The following is a 19,946-nucleotide window of genomic DNA, read 5'->3' as shown; positions in this document are numbered from 1 at the left end:
CACACACACACACACACACACACACACACACACACACACACACACACCCAACAAGTTCACAGACCCTAGGTTAAAAATCCCTGGAGGGAAACTAGGTAGGACGCCCTTGTAGTAATTCAGGTATGAGGTAATGAGGATCTGGACTAAGGTGGCAGCATCAGAATAAAAAAGGAGGAACATAAGAGAGACAAGAAAGAAGGGTTGCTAGAACTTGGGGTTAGATTGGACCCAGGAGACAGAAGGTGGAGAAGGAGGAAGATCCAATGTGCCTCTTGAAATTCCTAGCCTGGGTGGTCTGGCTGACTCAAATGGGAGAAAGGAGTTGGTTTGAGGGTGAAGAGGTATGCTCCAGATATAACCGAGTTTAAAATGATGCTTGGGTATCCAATTGGAGGTGTTCTAGAAGCAGTTAGGAATATGACAGAATGTTTTGGAGTTAGAAGTGTATCATACATGTTTGTTGAATTGCATTGGTATACCAGGTAGGAGGCTGGGGCTTTGTGTAGATAGGAAAGCCATAGAATCATAGAATATTAGATCTAGAAGGACTCGTAGGGAGGGGGCATCTCATCTGACCTCCTCATCAATAGGTTGAGGCTGAATTTTCTTAAGAGGTTGTGACTTTCCAAATCACACTGAGTTAGTGACAGAATCAGGACTAGCACCCAAGTCTTTTACTTCTCAGTCTAGTGGGGATGGTTGAAATTATGTCAGTGAATGATCTCTTTGAAGGAGTGAGAATAGAAAGGGAGAGCCCAGAAAAGATGCTTGGTTATTATTGACCTTGGAGAAGAAAAAGAACTATTGAAGGAGACAAGATTAGAGGGAAATAGAAGACCTCGGAGTGCCAGGTGAGGACTGAGAGGGTGGACAGAAGTGTCAAATGATACCAAGAAAGCACAGAAAATGAAGGTGAGAAAAGACCATGGGAGATGGGGAGAAGGGTAGTATGATGGGAAGAGGATCATGCTCACAGAGTTGGAAGGGACCTGAGAAGCCACCTAATCCAACCCCTAATTTTGTAATTGAGGATCCTGGGGCCTAAGGAACTTGAAATGACTTGCCTCAGCTCACATGCATTGTTAAGTGTCAGAGTGGGCATTTCAACCCAGCCCCAGACTTGGGGTTAAAAATCCTGGCTTTAAGACCCAGTTCTGATATTAGCTAACTCTGTGACCTTGGGCAAGTCATGTTATCTTGCTGAGCCTCTGTTGACTCATCTGTAAAATGAAGGGGTTGGCTAAATGATCCCCAAGACTCTCACAAGTTCTCATGTATCATTATTCTGTATTAATTTACCTTTTCCTGTGGCTTTTCTCCCTTTCCTATCCCTTGTGCTTTTTAATCCTCTGCCCTCTCTTTCTTTTTTTTTTTTTCCTCCTTAGCTCCCGTTTCTCCAGTTTAATGCATTCTAATTTTCCTCGCCTCATCCACCAGGTACCTGCAGAACCACTTGGCTAATCTGTTTGCAGGGGCCTGGGAGCCACAGCCCGAGGGCCCCCTGCCCCTGGACATTCCTCAGGCCTCTTCCCAGCAAGTAAGCTGACCATGCTTCCCTGGGCCTGAGTTGTCCTCCCTGAGGTTTCCTGGGCATGACAGAGAGAGAGAGAGAGAGAGAGAGAGAGTATGAGTATGAGTGTGTATATATGTATGTGTGTGTCTGTGTGTGATCTATCAACAAGCAAAAGAACCTTCTCTTTACCCTGTCCTGGGAACCCCTTGACAGGTTCAGCGCTGTGTGGAACTTGTGAGTCGAGCCAAGAAGCCCCTCTTGTTGCTGGGCAGCCAGGCCTTGCTGCCCCCAACCCCAGCTGACAGCCTCCGGTGAGGACGCTTTCTGTATTCCTCCTGGTCAGAGCTTCTGCTGGAGAGATCTTCCTTCTCCTGACCACTGTCCATCCCCTCCCCCTCTGCCCCAATCTCCCTGGCTTCTGGTGAGGAGACCTTGCTTCTGTGCCTCATTTGAGGAATCCCCTGCATCTAATTCAGAGAAGCTCTGTCTGCCCTCTCCCTCCAGGCTAGAATCTTACCCTGTCTTCCCCCTGCATGGCTCCCTTCTCTTCAGCTCCCCTCATCCTGACCCAAGACACACTTGGGCTTCCTCTGGCAGGGGTGGGGGTGGAGGTGTTGGTGTTGAGGGGATCGAGGCTGGCGAGAGGAACTGAGGTTAATAGAATTGATGACCAGGAGGGGCTACTCCAGGCTTCTCTGATTTTTCTTTTCTTATTAGAGCTGCAGTTGAGTCTCTGGGTATCCCTTGCTTCCTGGGAGGGATGGCAAGGGGACTCTTGGGCCGGGACAGTCGCCTTCACATCCGGCAAAACCGCCGTGATGCACTTAAGGAGGCTGATGTTGTCATCTTAGCAGGTAAATGGGATAATCTGAGGAGGCAGGAGTGGAGGGGGCAGTTGTCAACAGTTCATTTTCGCAGGTCTCCTTGGGTGGAGTACCCTGACTGGCATTCCCCAGCACTTCCTGCTGGTTTCTTTGGGTCTTTGTAATCTACTTCCCATACCTTCCTCCTCCAGAGAAATTTAGTCATGCCCCTACATTCCCATTCTTTTTTCTCAAATTCACCTTTAAAAGGTGAACTTTGTTCACTTTTCCACAGAATTGAAGATGGAGTTTAGTTATGTGGTGGCTGCTGTGTTAGAAGCCTATTGTAGGTGATATGTGTTTAGCTAAAATGGGATGGACATGCCTTCCCCATCCTCTTTGATTAGACAAAATATACGTTTGGATTGTATTTATTAAAACAGTTAAGTTTGGAAACAAGCATAACCAGTTAAGCAGATAATTATTTTAGAGACAGTTTCTTAAAGAAAAAAGAAAATGCCACCTAAACAATAATAGCTCTCATTTATTTAGTCCTTTAAGGTTTACAAAACACTGTGTACTTTCTTGTGTAATCCTTACACCAACCCTTAGATGTAATCACCGTTTTTCCTCCGTGGCCTATACTATAGGTTGCAGAATAGTTACTGATCTTCAATTAGTCAAGAGAATTTTCTCACTAAGAAGCTCCCTACACTGATAAAATCACAGGTGTGGATCAAAATGAAAAATTATTCTCATTTTACATACTGAGGAAACTGAGGCTCAAAAAGACCAACCAATAATATGGTATAGTGCATAGAGTGCCGGACTTGGAGTCAGGGATACTTGGTTTTAAATCCTGCCTCTGATACTTACTAACTATGAGCAAGCAACTTAACATCTCTGTGCCTCAATTTCTTTAGCTGTAAAATAGGATAGTAACATCTGTAGACTTTCCCATGCCTTGTGTTTTGGAATCAATCATGGAGAATAAGAATAACAACTTATATTTCTGTAGATAGATCAAGCATTTACTGTGTGACAGGGGATATAGATACAAGCAAACAAAAGTCTCTGCTCTCAAAGAGCTTACATTCTAATAGGGCCTTTATCTTTCCATTCATTTATTCATCTAACAGATATTTACTGTGGACTGTTACTTCAGCTGGTGCTGACTGGCCGCTTGTTCTAGGGAAAAGGCAGCAGTGCCCACATCCTACCATGGCAACCCACTTTGGGTGCTGGGGCTGGTGGAGAGGCCCTGCCAGGTGACTCAGTGCTGGTGATGGCAGAGATGAGTAAGGCAGGGTCTGGAGCTTGCAGTCCATTCAGTTATAAGAATGCTTTTGCCAACACACCTGAACTGTGAATTAAATGAAATTGCACAGGTTTCATTATCCTCCCATTACCACTGACCACCCTTCACCACCTTTAAACACCCTGCTGTGTTCAAGTTTGTTATGCCCTCCCAAAACCGCCAGGTGCCGTGTGTGACTTCCGTCTGTCTTATGGCCGTGCCTTAAGCCGAAGCAGCAAAATTATTGCCGTCAATCGTGACCGAGAACAGTTGCTGCTCAACTCTGACCTCTTCTGGAAGCCTCAGGAGGCTGTGCAAGGTGAGCAGGGTAACAGCTAGGATCTCATAGGATTCATTGATTTGTTTTTGGACCATAGTTATATCTGGGTGGGAACTGAGATGATCTAGTCCAATGCCCTCATTTTACAGAGGAAGAAACTGAGAACCAGAGAGGAAAATTACTTTCTCAAGGTCACAGGATAGTAAACAGTAGAACTGGCATTTCAATGTAAGTTCTGACTTTTTAAATTCCAGTGCTTTTTGCACTATATCACACTGGATCTCTAACAATCCTTTAATATGAATAATGGCAGAGTGACTGTGGTACTGATCTTAGAATCAGGAAGACCTGAGTTCAGATCTCATTCTTCACACTAGCTATATGATGCCAAACTTCACAGAACAAATCCCCTTAATAAAAGGATTTGTTCCTTAAAACATAGACCCGCACCCAAGAACCTTGAAGGCCATATGTGGCCTGGAGGCTGCAGGTTCCCCACCCCTGCTCCAGACAAATCACTTAATCTCTAGGTCTCAGGCCACTCCTAAGGATTAAGCTACTAGGTTTTAGATGGATTGCCATTTGCCTTCTCTGCATTGCTTGAGGGCACTCCCATGCCTGTGCTGATGAGCAATAATATTGGTAGGAGACTTGTGTATGCTTCCACTATTATGGAACACTTTATATCCATTTTCTCATTTGATCTTGTCCACACCTCCGTGAAGTAAGTGGGACAGGTCATCCTTATTTTACAGCTGGAGAAATGGAAGCTCAGAGAGGATGATAAATAATAAGGGCAGAGTTGGGACTTGAACTGAGGTCTAGGACTCTTTCTTTTATGATGTGTGCTCTACCTTCTTTACTCTGAGCTTTTTGTCTCATGTCTGATTACCCCCCTATGGTGTTCCTTGCCTCTTTTTTCTCATGAGGGGTGATAGCAGGAAGGAGAAAGAAAGGGGAAAGGGAATAAACATTTATATAGTATCTACTATGTGCTAAGCACTGTACAAATGTTATCTCATTTGGTCCTCAGAACAATCCTGCAAGGTAGGTGCTGTTATTATCTCCAATTTAAGGTTGAAGAAACTGAGGCAGACAGAGGTTAAGTGACTTGCTGAGGGACACACAGTTAGTAGGTGTCTGAAGCCAGATTTAAACTTAGGTCTTCCTAACTACTGACTAGGAGTAGCTAGGTGGTACAGTGGATAAAGTGTTGGGCTTGGAGTCAGGAAGACTCATCTTCCTGAGTTCAAATCTGCCCTCAGACACTTTACTAGCTGTGTGACCCTGGGCAGTTCACTTAACCCCACTTCCTCAGTTTCTTCATCTAAAGAATGAGCTAGAAAAGGAAATGACAAACCATTCCAGTATCTTTTCCAAGAAAACCCCAAATGGGGTCGCGAAGAGTTGAACATGACTGAAAACAACTGAACAATTTCCTGACTCCAGGCCTAGCCTTCTGTCCACTGTGCCGCATTACTGCCTCAAAAGGCCTTATCTGTCTTGCCCTTCCTTTTGAGCCTTTTCCTTGACTATTAGGTTCTTCCAGCCTATTGGGGCAGAGAAGGCCATCTTAGCATATAACCCCAACCCCACCAATACTTTCCTCCCAGGGGATGTAGGCTCCTTTCTGCTAAGGCTAGCGGAAGGACTTCAGGGCCAGACGTGGAACCAGGACTGGATTGAGCAGCTTCAAGAGACTGACCGAAAGAAGGAACAGGCCAATCGGTGGGTGTTGCAGGAGGTTTATCATTGGGCTTAGGAGCCTGGAGTGGTAGGGGGAATGGGCTAAAGTGTGTATGGGAGGAGGAAATGGGGAGGGTTCTGCAAAGGCCAAGGAAGCTTCCTTTGGTCCTTGAAAATGGGTGGACTAGAGTGGTAGAAGTGTTTCTTTCAGGGTGCTAACAGGCTGCCTATTCTAGAGAAAAGGCATCAGTGCCCACAACCCACCACTTGAATCCACTTTGGGTGTTGGAGCTGGTTGAGAAGACCCTGCCAGATAATTCGGTGCTGGTGGCAGATGGTGGAGATTTCGTGGGCAGTGCTGCTTATCTGGTTCGGCCCCGAGGCCCTTTGAGTTGGCTTGATCCTGGTGAGTAGGGAGCAGGAACAACTGTGCCCTCTCCTCACCTTTCTTTTTGGGAAAGGGCCCTAGATCTAGAGAGTCTTGGGGGGGCCTTGAGTATTTGGACATGTTAACCTTCTTTCCTTTTTTCCTCTGCCTGTTTCTTCATAGGAGCTTTTGGGACTTTGGGAGTAGGAGGAGGATTTGCACTTGGCGCTAAGCTGTGCCGGCCAGATGCAGAGGTGAGTTATGCACTAAGGGTGAGGGGTGCCAGCCCATGGGTTAGTGCTTTCCTATGTTGCTTACTTCCCCTTTCCTTAGGTCTGGGTCCTCTTTGGAGATGGTGCCCTTGGCTACAGCATTATTGAGTTTGATACCTTTGTCAGACACAAGGTAGGTGGGCACAATAGGGTATTCTTGCTGTTCCCTGATAGCAAATATTGGACCTGTGGGAGAACTGCTCATCTAAGGAGAGGGAGAAATATTAGATTTCTGCTCATCCCTTACCCCAATTGTCTTTTTCCCTTTTTCCTTGGGGGGCCCCACCCCTTTCCTCTCTAGCTTCCATTTTCTTAGCTTGGGGCAAAGGGTAGGTTTGGGGGTTAGGATTCCTACCTCATGTTTTTTTTTTCTTTCAGATTCCTGTTATCGCTGTGGTGGGGAATGATGCATGTTGGACCCAGATCTCTAGGGAGCAGGTGCCCATTCTTGGCAGTAATGTGGCCTGTGGTCTAGTTTACACTGGTGAGGAAACTTTGGGGGAGGGTGGGAGCATGGTCTGTGCTGCAGTGGGGTGTGTAACCAGGATGGGTTTTTTGTTTCATCTTTTTCCACCTGCTACTTCTTTAAGTCCTAGAGGTAGATAAGTCACCTGCAGCTTTATTCTAAGATCTGGGTTTGTGCTAAAACTATATTCTGATTGTCTTCTCATGTTGTTTCTGCAGATTATCATGTGGTGGCAGAAGGGCTAGGGTCTCAGGGCTTCCTGCTATCAAGGGAGAATGAGGAGAAGGCTGCAGAGGTGCTGCAAACTGCCCAGAAGCGGTGTCATGAGGGCCAGCCTGTCCTTATTAATGTTCTCATTGGAAAGTCGGACTTCCGGGATGGTTCCATCTCTGTGTAGGAGGGCCTGTCAATCCATCATCTTGTGCCCTGACCTCCCTATGCCACCTGTTAGAGGAAGTGGCCATCTTGCCCTTCCCCCTTCCTCAGAGGATACTGTTTCAGACAGTGTCAAGAGTGGGAAGGGAACAGGACACTTGAGAATGAGACCATTCTTAGAGGTTTACCCTGGGTGGTGAGTTCAGCCTTTTTCACTAGGCTGGGTTGAAGCATCCCTGGATGTGATAATGACCTCTTTTCCCATGAACATTTGGTTCAATAAACATCCCATCTAGGCCTTTGGTGGCCCAAGGACTCAGCCCTGGTACCTGTGCATAATGATTTATTGTTCACACAGTGAGAATAGGGTTGAGGGAGGGTAGTAGTTGATGGTGGAAAGGACCCTAACTTTCCCACCAATGGCTCCTCACAAGTAAGAGGGATTTAGAGTGGGGTGGGGTTCCACAGTGGTGCCTATTGGTTGTGGCCTCAGAAAGTATATATCCACTGCTGACTCCTCATCCCCATGTTTTCCCTGACCTAGAGCCCCAGACATCTTTATAAACATATTTATACAACATTTTCTCTTATTCTCAACACACACACATATGCACATACACATAAACACACACATTCTCACAGCTGGAGGCAATAAATAAGAGCCTGTTCGTACCAAAGTATACCAGCCTGGCTCTTGGGAGGGGGAAGGAAGAATGGGCAGAAAGCCATCCTTCAGAAGAATGGAGGGGTAAGTGCTTAGTTTGGTGGGCCTGAGAGGGTTAGGACCTGTACTCTGCTACCCCTACTTGTTCTGAGGCAGTGATTGACTTTCCCTATCCTTCTTTGGGAGTTGAGGAGCATATACTATTGGAGGTAGGGCAATAGTCAATACCAGTTGCCCTGTCCAGATAGCCCTGACCTGGAGTCAGCTCATGGACTCCTAAAATGACACTGCTGATTTCAGTGCTTAGGGGAGTAGGTGGTGGCAGAGCTGTGTCCAAAGCTAATACTGATTTGGCTGGCAGCAGCAAGGGAGGGTGTGTTGGGGTACCCCCCCTCAGGGAGGTGGGTGATCACAGCAAGATAATAAATCATAAGATTTTAGAGCTAGAAGATACCATAGAGATCATCTAGTCCAACCCTCCTCATTTGTAAAAATGAGGAGACAGGCCCAGAGAGCTTAAGTGATCTGCCCCAGCTGACATGGTAGCAAGTAGCTGAGCAGATTGGAGCACAGGTCTTTCTGACTGGATTTTTGGCTCTTTCCACTCCAGTCTACTCTCTGTCATTTTGACCTGCAAAAGTGGCTGCAGTAGATTGACTCCTACAGAGGGCACCAAACTGGCCTCAGGAAAAGTGGTCCCTGGTTTCAGGGGAAAAGGTCCAAGGCAAGAGGGCTACTTATCCTCGTTAAGGACATCTCCTTAGTAACAAGGAGATGGTCCTTGGCAACGGAAGGCTGGTCCCTAGCAACAAGGAAATAGATGGTCCCTAGCAACGGGAGGCAGGCTCCCAGCCAGGGCTCAGAGGCACACGTTGATCTGCTTGGACAGCTCCCTCTCCAGGTCCAGGATCAGGGTGTCAAAGTCCTTGAGGTTGAGGCGGGTGTTGAAAGGAGCCTCGGGATCATCATCCATGAGGGCAAAATCGCCCACGAAATCACCGGCACCCTCTCGCCCTCTGCCTTCATCCTCGTCATCGTCCTCGCTGCTTCCCGCTACCTGGTCGTAGTCTGGGCCGGATAGGAAGTCCCGCCCATAAGACAGGAAGTCCCGCCCGCAGATGCTCCAGTCGCCAGCGTAGCGGTTGCTAGGGGGGCTCTCGGGCCCACCTCGGTCTCGGGGACGCGTCACCACTTCGGGCTCCCCCAGCGGCAGTTCCAGCAGGGGCTGCCGCTTCGGGCGGAGGTAGGGGACGCTGTCTGGAGGATCCGGGGGGCGGCGGGGGTCTAGGGGAAGAGGGGAAGGGAATGGCCTAGAGCTGGCTCTGAGCCTACATCTGACCCCCAGTCGGCCTTGGGAGCGTGCTACTAGCCGTTCTCGGATTGCCTGGTTGACGGGTGGGGTGCCTGAGTTTGGGCCTCTGATTGGCTGGATGGTAGGCGTGGCTTTTGTGTGGCTCAGGCCCATCTTTGGCTAGGTAGAGGCGTAGCCTCTAAGGTGATTTGGTTTCTGATTGGTCTTAATACAGGCATGGTTACAGGGGATTGGCCTGCCGGATGGCTGATTGATGGACACGGCCTCTGGGGGATTGGGCTTCTGCTTGAGATGGGCGGGGCCTGCGGGAGGCGGAGCTTACCTGGCCAGGCCTGCAGCAGATAGTGCAACACCTCGATGTGACGCTTGAAATCTACGGCGCTGGCGACGGTGGAACCGGAACCTGAGGCAGGGCAGCCGCCTCGGAGCCGGGTGGGCGCTTGGCGTGGGGGCAGTAGCACAGGCCCGAAGCAGACAGCTAGGTTCTGGGGGGTCATGCGGTTGTGGGCGTGGAAGGAGGAGACCAGGCGCAGGTGATCCAGGAGCCGAGTCAGCGTGGCCTGCAGGAGTGGGGGTGGGGCGCAGCTTAAATGAGCAGGCGGGAGCCGGGGGCGTGGTCGGGCTTTCTCCAGTTCCTTTGCTTCCTCTGATCCCTGGGCTCCTGCTCCTCTTCCAGTCCCTGACTTCTGTCTTCTACCCTCCCTATGCTTTCTTCCTTGCCATTCTTCTCTGCCGGTATCTTGCCCTTTGAACTTCCCGCTCTGTCCACCTTTCTCCCATTCCTTCCTCCTATCCTCTTCCCTACCCACCTTATCCCCTCATCCTCCCTGTCCCCATTTCCTTATCATCCCTGTTTCTGACTCTAGCTCTAGTCCATACTGTCGTTCCCCACTCTTCTCCTTCCTTTGTCACTCTTCCACCAGCTTTCTTCCAATAGCCTGTCCTTTGACTCCATCCGCACCACCCCTTGCTCCCTTTATTTCCCTCTCCCCACCCCCAGCTTTCTTCCTGTTCCCTGTGCCCTAGGCAGGATATCAGTAATGTGTACTGTTGTCCACTGGAGGCTTTGGGTTATCACTGTAACATATGTCAACACAAAATAAATGATCACAGGCCATGGCCTTTATATGTGCATTTGTGAAAAATGTTATAAAGGGTCTGTGCTGTGGCTCAAGTGGGTGACTGCTTTCCTAATTTAGCCCAGTTCATTTCCTGTTTCCCTTTCCCTCACCTTTTGTACCCATTACTTAATCACCAATGTTCTCTTTCCCTTTCTTTCTTCCCATCCTTCTACCTCTCCCCAATCCACTTACCCTCTCAACTTCAGGCAGACATTGGAGGAGTTCTCTGGTACTTTGTGGGTTGACCCTGCCTCCGCCGGGTGGCCTCCGCCTCATGGCCTCGAGGACCACTTGGTAGAGTGGTGGGGTGATGAGGGGTGTGGGTAGCTCTCTTAGGTAGTCCTTGAGGATCCCTACAGAGGTGAGCCCCAGCTCAGGTTAGGGCTTCTTTGTCTCTTTCTGCTGATTGTGCCCTATTTGTACTCCTGGCCCCCGAGTTGGAAGAGAGGTAGGATGTGGGGGAGGGGAAAGTCGTTGTAGAAAAGTGAGATTTCCCAGAGGAACCCTAGTCAGAGAGAAAAGGGGAGGCTGGGCTAATAGAATGGTTCAGTGCTTTATGGAGGAGAAGGCAGAGGTCATGTTAGGGGGACTTTGATTTGGGAGTGGGATTAGAGGAGCCAAAGAGAGGGGTTGGTGGGGCAGAAGGAGACATGGGTTGAGGGGAAAATTCTGACCTGTGATAACATTGATGTCTGGATACAATTCCTCCGAGAGACTGACTGCTGCACTGTCTCGCTCAAAGGCATCCCGAAGTTCCTTCTTTACAGCCGCTGAGCCACATAGCCGATATAGCCCCACCACCTGGGAAGGGGAGAGGAACCTTTAATATGGCTACCTGGGACCTAGACCATCGAGTGGACAGCCCATATCAACACAGAATCCAGGAGGGTAGGGTGAGGGGTGAGAAAATGGGGATCTGGTATAGAAGAGAGAGAGTGTGTCCAGGCCTCACCCGGAGCCCCCTTCTCTCGATCTGCCCAATGCACTTCTGGATGATGAGGGGCACGTGACCTGGAGCTTGTTCCCGCTCTACAAGCAATGGCAGAGGTAACCCAAAGACTCTGGGTTCCTGGCTTCCTGGGGCTTCCTGCTGTTCCCAGAGTGTCAGCTTTGCATATAGCAGGCCTTGGGGTTCTAGCCTCACTGCTAGCTGCTGGGCCCGGCACCCTGGGAGCAAGATATAACAGTATAATGTAGAAACTTGTTATAGGCTCCATAGCCTTTATGTACCAGTCCTGCTCCCCATGCTCAGTTCCTTGTATCCCTTGCCCATTCTCTGGCCACCCATTCTCCCCGTATCTTCAGTTCCCATTCCTTGCTGGTCTGAGCACTTGTTCCCTCACCAGGGAGCCCTCAGGCTTGACTCCCTGATTGTGCTCTCAAGACCTTACTTGATCCATCCCCAGGTTTGCTGCCTGATCCATCCCCAAACCCCCATGCACCTCGGAAAAGAGAGGGCAGCAGCACAGTGCCATGAGCACAGGGCCGGTGGCGCTGAATACAGGGGTCCCAGACCAGGATTAGGGCCCGGAGCAGATGGGCAGCCTCCAGCTCTAGGTGGAAAGTGTGGTCAAGCCTCAAGAAATCAGTACCACTCCCTTGAAGTGGTCCTGTTCTGGCTCTCGGGGCACCATCCACTTGCAGCAGGCAGCAAAGGTTTGGTGAGGTGGGTCCTGGTGGCAGGCGCAGGCCTCCCAGCCCATATAGGTGCAGACTGAGGCGCCCCCAGAGGGCAGGGGGTGAGGCACGGGGTGGTGGGGCTGCTTCATAGGGCCGGAAGGCATCAGGAGATGGGGGAGGAGGCCTTTCAGGGGAGTCACCATCGCTGAGGTAGCCGCCCTGGCCCCCCTGGGCTCCCTCTGTACACCTCTGTGCTCCCACACTGCTGTCCAGGTGGTATCGACTTATGACTGAGCCAGCTGGGGCTGCCCGTTCTCGTTCGCCTTCCCGGTCCCGCCCGCTTCTGGGTCCCCTGAGGCTCAATCGACGCCTTAGTTCAGGCAATTTTTTCATCTTCATTGAGAGGCGTCTTGCAGGGCCGGGAGATTTGGTTCGTGATGGTTTAGTTGGGGGATTGCTGGGGGCAACCTCTGGGGCTGTTCCTGTGTAGAGGCAGAAGAGAAGTTAGGCTTGGAGAACAGAGGCCAGACTTAGGGACCTAGGGCCAGAGAATGAATGGGGGTGGGGCAGGGACTGGCATAGGGAGAACTGGGGGAAGGGATCTGAGAATAGAGAGCAGGGGTCAGGAGTGTGGGCATGAGAATGAACACTCTGGACAGACTGGGAGTTAGGTTGGAGGGAAGGCTGGAGAGCAGGGCTGGGGTTAGGGCGTTGGAAAGAGTAAGAGATACAGACTGGGGAGAAGAATAGGTCATGGGGCCCGGAGGCAGCTGAGTAGAGGGGTTTAGGAAAGAGATTAGGTTACAATTGTTTCATTACCCCCAGGGGCTTCACTCTCCTGGCTGGCTTGAGTGGCCTGGGGTGTGGTCCCCCCAGATGTCTGGCTTCCTGGCTCCTCTTCAGGGATGGGATTGTACCATATCTCTCCAACCAGTTCAGTGGGCCCTCCAGGTCCCAGCATTGTTTCCTCAGGAGCCTTGCTGCCTCCCAGCACCCAGCGACGGCTGCTGGACTCCAGGCTCTGCAGGTAGGCCCCCCTGGCCGGGTTTCTGGATACTTCAATGCTAGGAGGTTCCTCTTCCCCAGGCCCTGCCACCTCTGTCTTGGGGACTTCAGGTGCTGGCTCTGGGACACTGGGTTCTGGGATTGGGGCTGGGCGGCCTATGGGAACAGGGGGGGAGGTGAGACTGTCCCTTTCCAGTCTGGCCAGAGGAGAGGAGGGACCCAGTTCTTAAATCCAGGCTCTCCCCTTTCACTCACACCCACTTAGGGTTCTAAGCAAAGCCTGACATCAGTAGAGATGTCCCCTCCCTGCCATCTGTACTTCCTTCCTTAGCATTCCCCCAAGGTTCTGCTCCCCACACCCTATCGACCCAACTAAAGGGTCCCCTCCTCACTGTTCTCACCACCCCTTCGCTCCCTGTCCTTGGTCTGCCCCAAGGAGCAGCAGCCTCTCTAGAAATCCCCTGGGATAGTCAGCTATTCCAACTGAATAACGGTTTAGTCTTACCCCATCCCATCCCACCTCCGTTTCCCCCCCTCCATCCTTCCACCCCTCGCTCCCAGATCACCACCCCCATTCCATTCCCTGAGGCACCAATTCCTCCTTCCTCCAGCCTCCACCTTGGGGTCCCCCCAAGAGGGGCATCTGAGAGGGCTGTGTATGGAAGAGATGTCAGTAGTAGGAGCTCTGGCCCTGGGAACTCCCCTTGGACCTCACCTCTATCCTTCACATCCGACTTTTTCCGGGGAAGTTTCTCCCGGCCCCGAAGGCGGGAGAAGGTTTTCCTGAGTAGCGGCTCGGCCATGCTGGGGGCTGGGGTTGGGGGCTGGGCCAGGGTCCTGCCAGGCCAGGCAGAGCCCCTTGCCCCTGGCCGCCCCCTCCCCTCTTCTCCTTGCCTGCCCACCCCGCTTGATTTCTCCCTCCCTCCCTCCCTCCCTCCCTCCCTCCCTCAGGCAGGAAACAAATTCCAGGAATGCTTTGGCCCAAACTTTTTTTTTTCTTCCCTTGGCCAGAGCAGGTGCTGCTGGGAGATGTAGTTCTTGCCTGGGGGAGGGGACAGATAAGATGGGAAGCTGGGGAGAGTGGATGGAGAGAGACTTTAGGGAGCTGGGGTTGTAAGGCAGGGGAACCCCAGAAGATGGGGATTGTGGGAGGCGTGGGACAGTGCCTGGAGCATTTTTGTCTTGGCAAAGGATTGTGTTTTGGTTGGGCTTGGGTCAGGCTGCTGGACCTTGTGTGGAGGGTCCTGGATCTCCAGGGAAGTAAGGTATGTTGAGGGGAGGGATCTGGAAGAATTGGTGGCATGGCGTGGAGTGTGGTGATGTGATGAGGAAGACAGACGAGACAAGATCTCCCCAAGAAGAAACTAGAGAGAAGGTGTTGGGGGAGAGCCTTAGTTTAGCAGATGCTCTGGCCATTGTGTTGAGAGCAGAGTGAGAGTGATCAGGTCTGTTCATCCCAGGTTCAGGGCAGGAAGTTTTGACAGGGGTTGGAACTCCTGGTCCCATCTAGATAAGAGTAGGGGTGTGCTGAAAAGTGTTTAACAACCAACTCTCCTAAAAAAACATGCAGGACACATTTTTTAAGTTTAATTGACATTAACATTTTCTTGGTTACTTTCTTAAGTGTAGACAATCAACAGGACAATAAATCAAGCCCTTATTTGTAGTATTTGCCAATTTCTGAGGTGTAAAAATGCTCAAGGTGAAAATTAACTATGACTTTCTAGAGTAGTTTTGAGCTGACTTCTGCATACTCCTGGAGGGCCACACAGGAATTGGAGATAGATTAAATGAGGAAATTGAATTGGGATTGGTGTGGTGGAAGGTCGGGGATAGGAAATAAACAGACAGATGGAGAGAGATCTGCAGTTCTAGGCCTGCTTTTGCCTCAAACTCATTAAGTCTTAGATGTAGGACTGGAAAGAACCTCAAAGGTCATCTCGCCCAACACCTTCCACATTTTCCAGATGAAGAAACTGAAGCCAGAGTCACATCTGTAATAGGTGATAGAGCCAGAATCTGAGCTGGTTCTCTGACTCCAAAGCCAGCATGATTTCCATTGAACCTCACTTCCTGCCCTCCTGTGTATCCAAGGTGGTCCTTGATTCCTAGGCTTCCTGACTCCTAGGCTGGCCTCCAATCCAATACTCTGTGCTGTTTTGGTAAGCTACTCTTTGGGCCTGTTTTTTCATCTGAAAAATGCAGATCTAACCTCCGCTGTCCTTACCTTAAAAAGACTCAGTTGAGGTAATGATTGAGAAGTAGCTTTGGGAAATTATAAATGCTACGCTTTACCTGTCAGGTTATTGTTATTAAAGTCATGGAAATGATTGTAACACTAGAAGTATTTCAGTCCAGCCTCTCCCTGAATCACAAACCTCAGAGTTCACTAACTGTGTTAGAAGGGTGGTATTGTACTAGGTCAAAGAACTTTGGATTTGGAGTCAGAGCCAGAGCTCCCATCCGAGCTCTGCTGCTCAACCCCTGTGTACCCTTGGGCCAGGTGGTTAATTCTTTTGGTCCTCAGTGTCCTGTGTAAAATGAGGTGGTTGGATGAGATGGTCTAATAGTGCCTTCTCGGCTCCAGCCTCCACTTGACTGTCTCCAGTAAAGGAGAGCTTACTATATCACACCAAGATGGCCTCTTCTATTTTGGGATGACTCCAATTGTTAAGGTATTTTTCATTACTTTAGATTAAAATCTGCCTAATGGAACCTTTTACCTATTGCTCGTAGTTCTGCCATCTTCACATCAACCAGAACAAATAGAATCTGCCTTCCTGGGTCAAATATCTGAATACAAGTGCACATTCTGGGAGTGGTGGTTGGCAGCTGAGAAGGGGAAACTGTGGAATCTCCATAGAAGAAGTGGAGACTGCTTCGAGTCCCCTCCCCCAAACCTCTCCCCTCCCCCAGCATGATCCCTGGCCCAGTCTCCCTCCCCACCTTCACCCCAGTCACCCCTGGGCACTCTCAAAGATGAGGTATTGAGTGTCCAGCCTGGCTCAGATTGTCTCCTTAGGGGCCCAGGCATCTAGCAAATGGGACAAGTAACAGTGACCTGCCAGGGGTATTCAGCCTATTTTAGGGGAGGAGTTAAAAGATGAGAGAGTTGCTCTTGACTTGGGTACTTGGCCAATGTTAGAACCTAGTATTAAAATCATTGACAAGGGAAACCCATTGGAAAAACTTACAGGTTAGTGAACAGATAACCAACAGAACAGGCAAGGGGAGTTGGGAGTTTGAGTCTTAAGGAGGCAAGATGGCAGTGTTGGAATACAGTGCTCATGAGCTCCCCTTCCCCCAAACCTACCCATCATCCTGACTGGCCTCTTTTTGCTGAGGGTACCCACTCATCCCTGATCCTCACTCTCCCCCATCCCTCATATCCAATCAGTTGGCAAGTCTAGACAGTTCCCTGCCTCCACAGCACCTCTTGCTTCATTGACCTTTTTTCCACTCACACAGCCACCAGACTAACGCAGGCTCTCTTCATTTCTCCCCTAGACTCTTTACTGGTCTCCCTGCCATTCTTCCTCAAACCCATCTTCCACACACAGCTGCCTAGTTGATATTCCTTAAGTATAGGTCCTACCTGGCATTCCGCTACTGAGAAAACTCCCATGGCTCCCAATTGCCTCCATGATAAAATAACAACTCCCTTACTTGGCATTTAAAGCCCTTCCCACTCTGGCACCAGTTTACTTTTCCCTGCTTATTTCTCATTGCTTCTCTCCCCACACTCTTACGTTCCAAGCAACCCGATCTGCGTGATGTTATTTATACTCAGTATTCCATATCTTATGCTTTTGCATGAGCATCTCCCACACCCAGAATACACTCCTGGCTCCTGGATCTCACCTCTTACACTCCTAGCTGCCTACAAAGCTTCGTTCAAGTGCCACCTCCTACTGGAAACCTGTCCTGATCCCTCCAGCTGCTGATCCCCCTTCCATCACTCTTAATTTATCTTGTATATATTTTGTATTTACACACACACACACACACACACACACACGTACGTACGTACGTACGTTATTTCCCCAGATAGAACATAAGTTCTATGGGGACAGTACTATGTCTTTTTGTCCTGAACATTTAGTACAGTAATTGGCATGTAGTCGGTACTTAATAAATGCTTGTTGATTGGTTTTCAGGAACTGCTGGTGTCATTGGAGGAGCTTGGGGACAGTGGGGAGCACAGCGTGGGTACTGGGGTCTTTTGGGATCATTGAGACTTTTTGGATTTAGGGGTTGGAGGATTGGAGGCAGTAGAAGGCTTGGATGCTATGGGGGAGGTTCATAGGATAGAACTAGCTAGAGGAGACTTGAGAAATTGTGAAGCCCAGAGTTGATGGTAGGACCTTGAGTAAGTCACTTAAGTAGTAAGTAACAAAGCTTAGATATGAATGCAGGTTGTCTGACTCCCAAGTCAACTAATCTTTCCATTATGTGTCTTTCTCAGTACCTAAAACCTTATGGGGGGTGGGGGGTGGGAGAAGAGTATGGGTAATTGGAGTTTGTTGGAATTGAGGGTTATGGCCTTTTGAGTATAGTAGACTAAAGAGGTCTGTGGGCAGGAGAAATGTTAGGAGCTGGGGGGCTGGGAGAAGTTGGGACTCGGGGTATACTGGGGCATGGAGTCTCACTTTTGATGGCAGTTGACAAGATACACAGTTCTATTTGCCCACCCTTAGCTAGATGGCAGTGCTTCCCACTGGTGCAGGCCTTAGGGTAGGCCAGTTTTCTAGGAAGCATGTTACTAAAGCTGAAGTGTAGAGGCAAGCTCCCACCAAAGCCAGCAGCTAGCCATATTTCACTGCCCTGCCAGCCTATGCCCTCTGCTTCCTGTGGCCGTAGACCTGTGGTTGGGCCTAAGGCTGACCGGCTTCTAGCCTCATGACATAGAGCTCACAGGGCACTGCCATCCATACCCCAACACCCAAGGCTTTCCTTGTACCCTTGGCAAGATAACACAGCTCCCATTGTATAAGAGAAAGAGGTAGCAGCGGGAGATGGGTCATTTGGGGAGCAGGAGTTAGGACAGAAGTTAGGGTTAGAGTTAGTCAGTGGATGAGGAAGACTTTGGGGGGTGGGTTCTAGGTTTTCAGGCAAGCCAAAGGAAGGAATCTGTCCCCTAGATACTTCCCCCTCCTCCTTGTAAGCATTTGATTCTCTGCTTCTTTTTGAGGCTGCTGTGAGGAGCAGCATGGAGGAGAGAGCTGACCAGGGGCTGATTCCCATAAATGATAGTGTCAGCCTTAGCTCTCTGAGTCCCAGCCTGATCTTTAGGGAAAGAAGGGAGATGGGGATGGTCACGGAGCCAGTTTATGCTCTTCCCCTGTCCATGTGTTCCCCACCCTTGCCTATCTGACATCCCCTCATGGTTCAGGCCTGGTGTAGCTGGCCCCCAGAGGCAGGTTAAGAGCACATCACCTTTTGGTCTCTTACCCAGCTCTCAGATCTGACTTCCTGTCTCCTTCCAAATCCAGTCTAGCCAGAAGATCCTGAAGACAGAATTATAGGACAGGAGCTTTAAGAACTGGAAGGGACCTGAAAAGTTATTTAGTTCCCCCTGCCCCCCCCCCCCCCCCATTTTACAGACAAGGAAACTGAATCTCTATCGGGATCTTGGCTGTAGAAGAGTAGGGGTTGTCTCCTATTCTAAGAGAGACCTGTGGGGGTAGGGTGGAATGAGAGGAGTGGAACTTAAGAGGCCCCGCTGAGTGTGTGTGTGTGTGTGTGTGTGTGTGTAGATGCTTGGTGATTATGCTTGCTCTGACCTGCTTCCTGTCCCACTCTTGGCCCTCCTCCCCTAATCTGTCTCACATTCTCTCCACATATACTGGGTGGGTGTCCTGGATAGTTGTTCCCATGTGACAAAAGTCACTCTTTATAAGAAAATGTGTGTTTTTATAGATCACCTAATGCTGAGCAATCCTGGCCCTGCATTTTGGGAGAGACTTTGACAAGCAGAATGTGTGTCCTCAGGAGGGACAGGAGAGCTTGTCTTAAAAATTTTGAAGAACTATCATAAAGAAGAGGGCTTAGACTCCTTCTGCTTGGCCCCAGAAAGGAGAATCTAGAGCAGTGGATGGGAAAAAAAACAACCCCCACAACAACCAAACAAGAATTCAGAACACTTGCTAGCTGTCTAGAAGTATGGTGGGTCACCTAGGGGTGCAGGAGGTTCCACTGCACTGTAGAATGTCAAGCAAAGACTAAACAGCTGAGTGGTACAGTGGATGGAGCAACAGGCATGGAGTCCCCAAGATCTGAGTTCAAACTCAACCTCAGACCCTTACTGTGGGACTCTGGGAAAGTCACTGAAACTCTGTCTCAGTTTCTTCTTCTGTAAAATGAGGACACCAATAGCACCTCCCAGAGTTGCTGTGAGAATCAAATGAGACAATGTTTGTAAAATACTTAGCACAGTGCCTGACATATAGTAAGCACTATATAAGCATTAGCTATTATTATTGTTATTATTTTGTGACCCCCTTGTCCAGGATGTCATAAAAAGGGATTCCTATTCAAGTACAGATTGAGCTAAATGGCCTTGGAGATCTCTTCTAGCTATTAAACTGTATAAGCAAAGGTGTGGTTATGTGTGTGTGTGTGTGTTTTAGAATATAGCAAATTTAGCCCTTTTTTGTCTGAAGCATTGAGTTAAAGAAGGGGAGCAGTGGGTAATAATTCAACAAATGTTTATAAGTGCCTACTATGTGCAAAGTAGTAAAACAGTTCCTGGGGATACAGCACAGTGCCTGGCACATAATAAGTGCTATCAGAATGTTAGTGATGATGATGATGATGATGATGATGATGATGTCACCACTTGTTTGGGATATTGTAGAAAGGGATTTCGATTCAGGTATAGATTGAACTAGATGGTCTCAAAAGTCTAGCTGTGAATTTTCCAAGTCATCCTTTCAATTTGCCAAAAGATTTTCCAAAGGTGTAGTTCTGACCAGGCCATTTCCATGCTCAAAAACTACCCGTAACATAGTCCACACTTTTAAGGAGTTCACCATCTGTTTACAGTGTGGGTATGACATCTGCCAAAAAATAAAACACAAGCTATATAGTGTGATAAGGTTAAAGGCAGAGCCAGACAAAATACTTAAGGAAAATTTGGGAATGGGCCTTTAATTGGGAGGACCAG

The 19,946-nt window shown here is 49.3% G+C and overlaps 2 protein-coding genes and 1 long non-coding RNA gene across 4 annotated transcripts in view; 2 read left to right on the top strand and 1 right to left on the bottom strand.

Annotated features, from left to right (window-relative positions):
• ILVBL (ilvB acetolactate synthase like) overlaps positions 1-7,378 on the top strand; it is an 11,051-nt gene extending 3,673 nt beyond the window's left edge. Inside the window, exons 6-15 of the mRNA XM_027850880.1 lie at positions 1,438-1,537; positions 1,727-1,824; positions 2,231-2,367; positions 3,798-3,932; positions 5,507-5,621; positions 5,816-5,985; positions 6,130-6,200; positions 6,280-6,351; positions 6,597-6,702; positions 6,903-7,378. Coding sequence (XP_027706681.1) covers positions 1,438-1,537; positions 1,727-1,824; positions 2,231-2,367; positions 3,798-3,932; positions 5,507-5,621; positions 5,816-5,985; positions 6,130-6,200; positions 6,280-6,351; positions 6,597-6,702; positions 6,903-7,081 — 1,183 coding nt within the window. The 3' untranslated portion in view covers positions 7,082-7,378. The remainder of the gene's footprint in view (positions 1-1,437; positions 1,538-1,726; positions 1,825-2,230; positions 2,368-3,797; positions 3,933-5,506; positions 5,622-5,815; positions 5,986-6,129; positions 6,201-6,279; positions 6,352-6,596; positions 6,703-6,902) is intronic.
• Positions 3,184-13,662, bottom strand: SYDE1 (synapse defective Rho GTPase homolog 1). Of its 2 annotated transcripts, none has more exons than XM_027850879.1 (8): positions 13,497-13,662; positions 12,596-12,937; positions 11,599-12,258; positions 11,109-11,323; positions 10,831-10,957; positions 10,349-10,509; positions 9,358-9,595; positions 3,184-3,679 (listed from the first exon to the last, which is right to left on the bottom strand). In XM_027850879.1, the coding sequence occupies exons 1-8, from the start codon at positions 13,582-13,584 to the stop codon at positions 3,645-3,647; spliced, it is 1,866 nt and encodes a 621-aa protein (XP_027706680.1). In that variant the 5' UTR covers positions 13,585-13,662; the 3' UTR covers positions 3,184-3,644. The 2 variants fall into 2 exon arrangements, with proteins under 2 accessions (XP_027706680.1, XP_027706679.1); XM_027850878.1 differs by lacking the exon at positions 3,184-3,679 and adding an exon at positions 7,386-9,007.
• LOC114034995 overlaps positions 12,727-19,946 on the top strand; it is a 25,491-nt gene continuing 18,271 nt past the window's right edge. Inside the window, exon 1 of the long non-coding RNA XR_003568170.1 lies at positions 12,727-12,803. This is a non-coding gene — a long non-coding RNA (uncharacterized LOC114034995). The remainder of the gene's footprint in view (positions 12,804-19,946) is intronic.

This window comes from Vombatus ursinus, unplaced genomic scaffold (genome assembly GCF_900497805.2).
Source record: "Vombatus ursinus unplaced genomic scaffold, bare-nosed wombat genome assembly UNPS02009173.1, whole genome shotgun sequence".
Classification (NCBI taxonomy): domain Eukaryota; kingdom Metazoa; phylum Chordata; class Mammalia; order Diprotodontia; family Vombatidae; genus Vombatus; species Vombatus ursinus.
The sequence above is the reverse complement of the archived record's forward strand: the minus strand, read 5'-3'. Positions and strand labels throughout refer to the sequence as shown.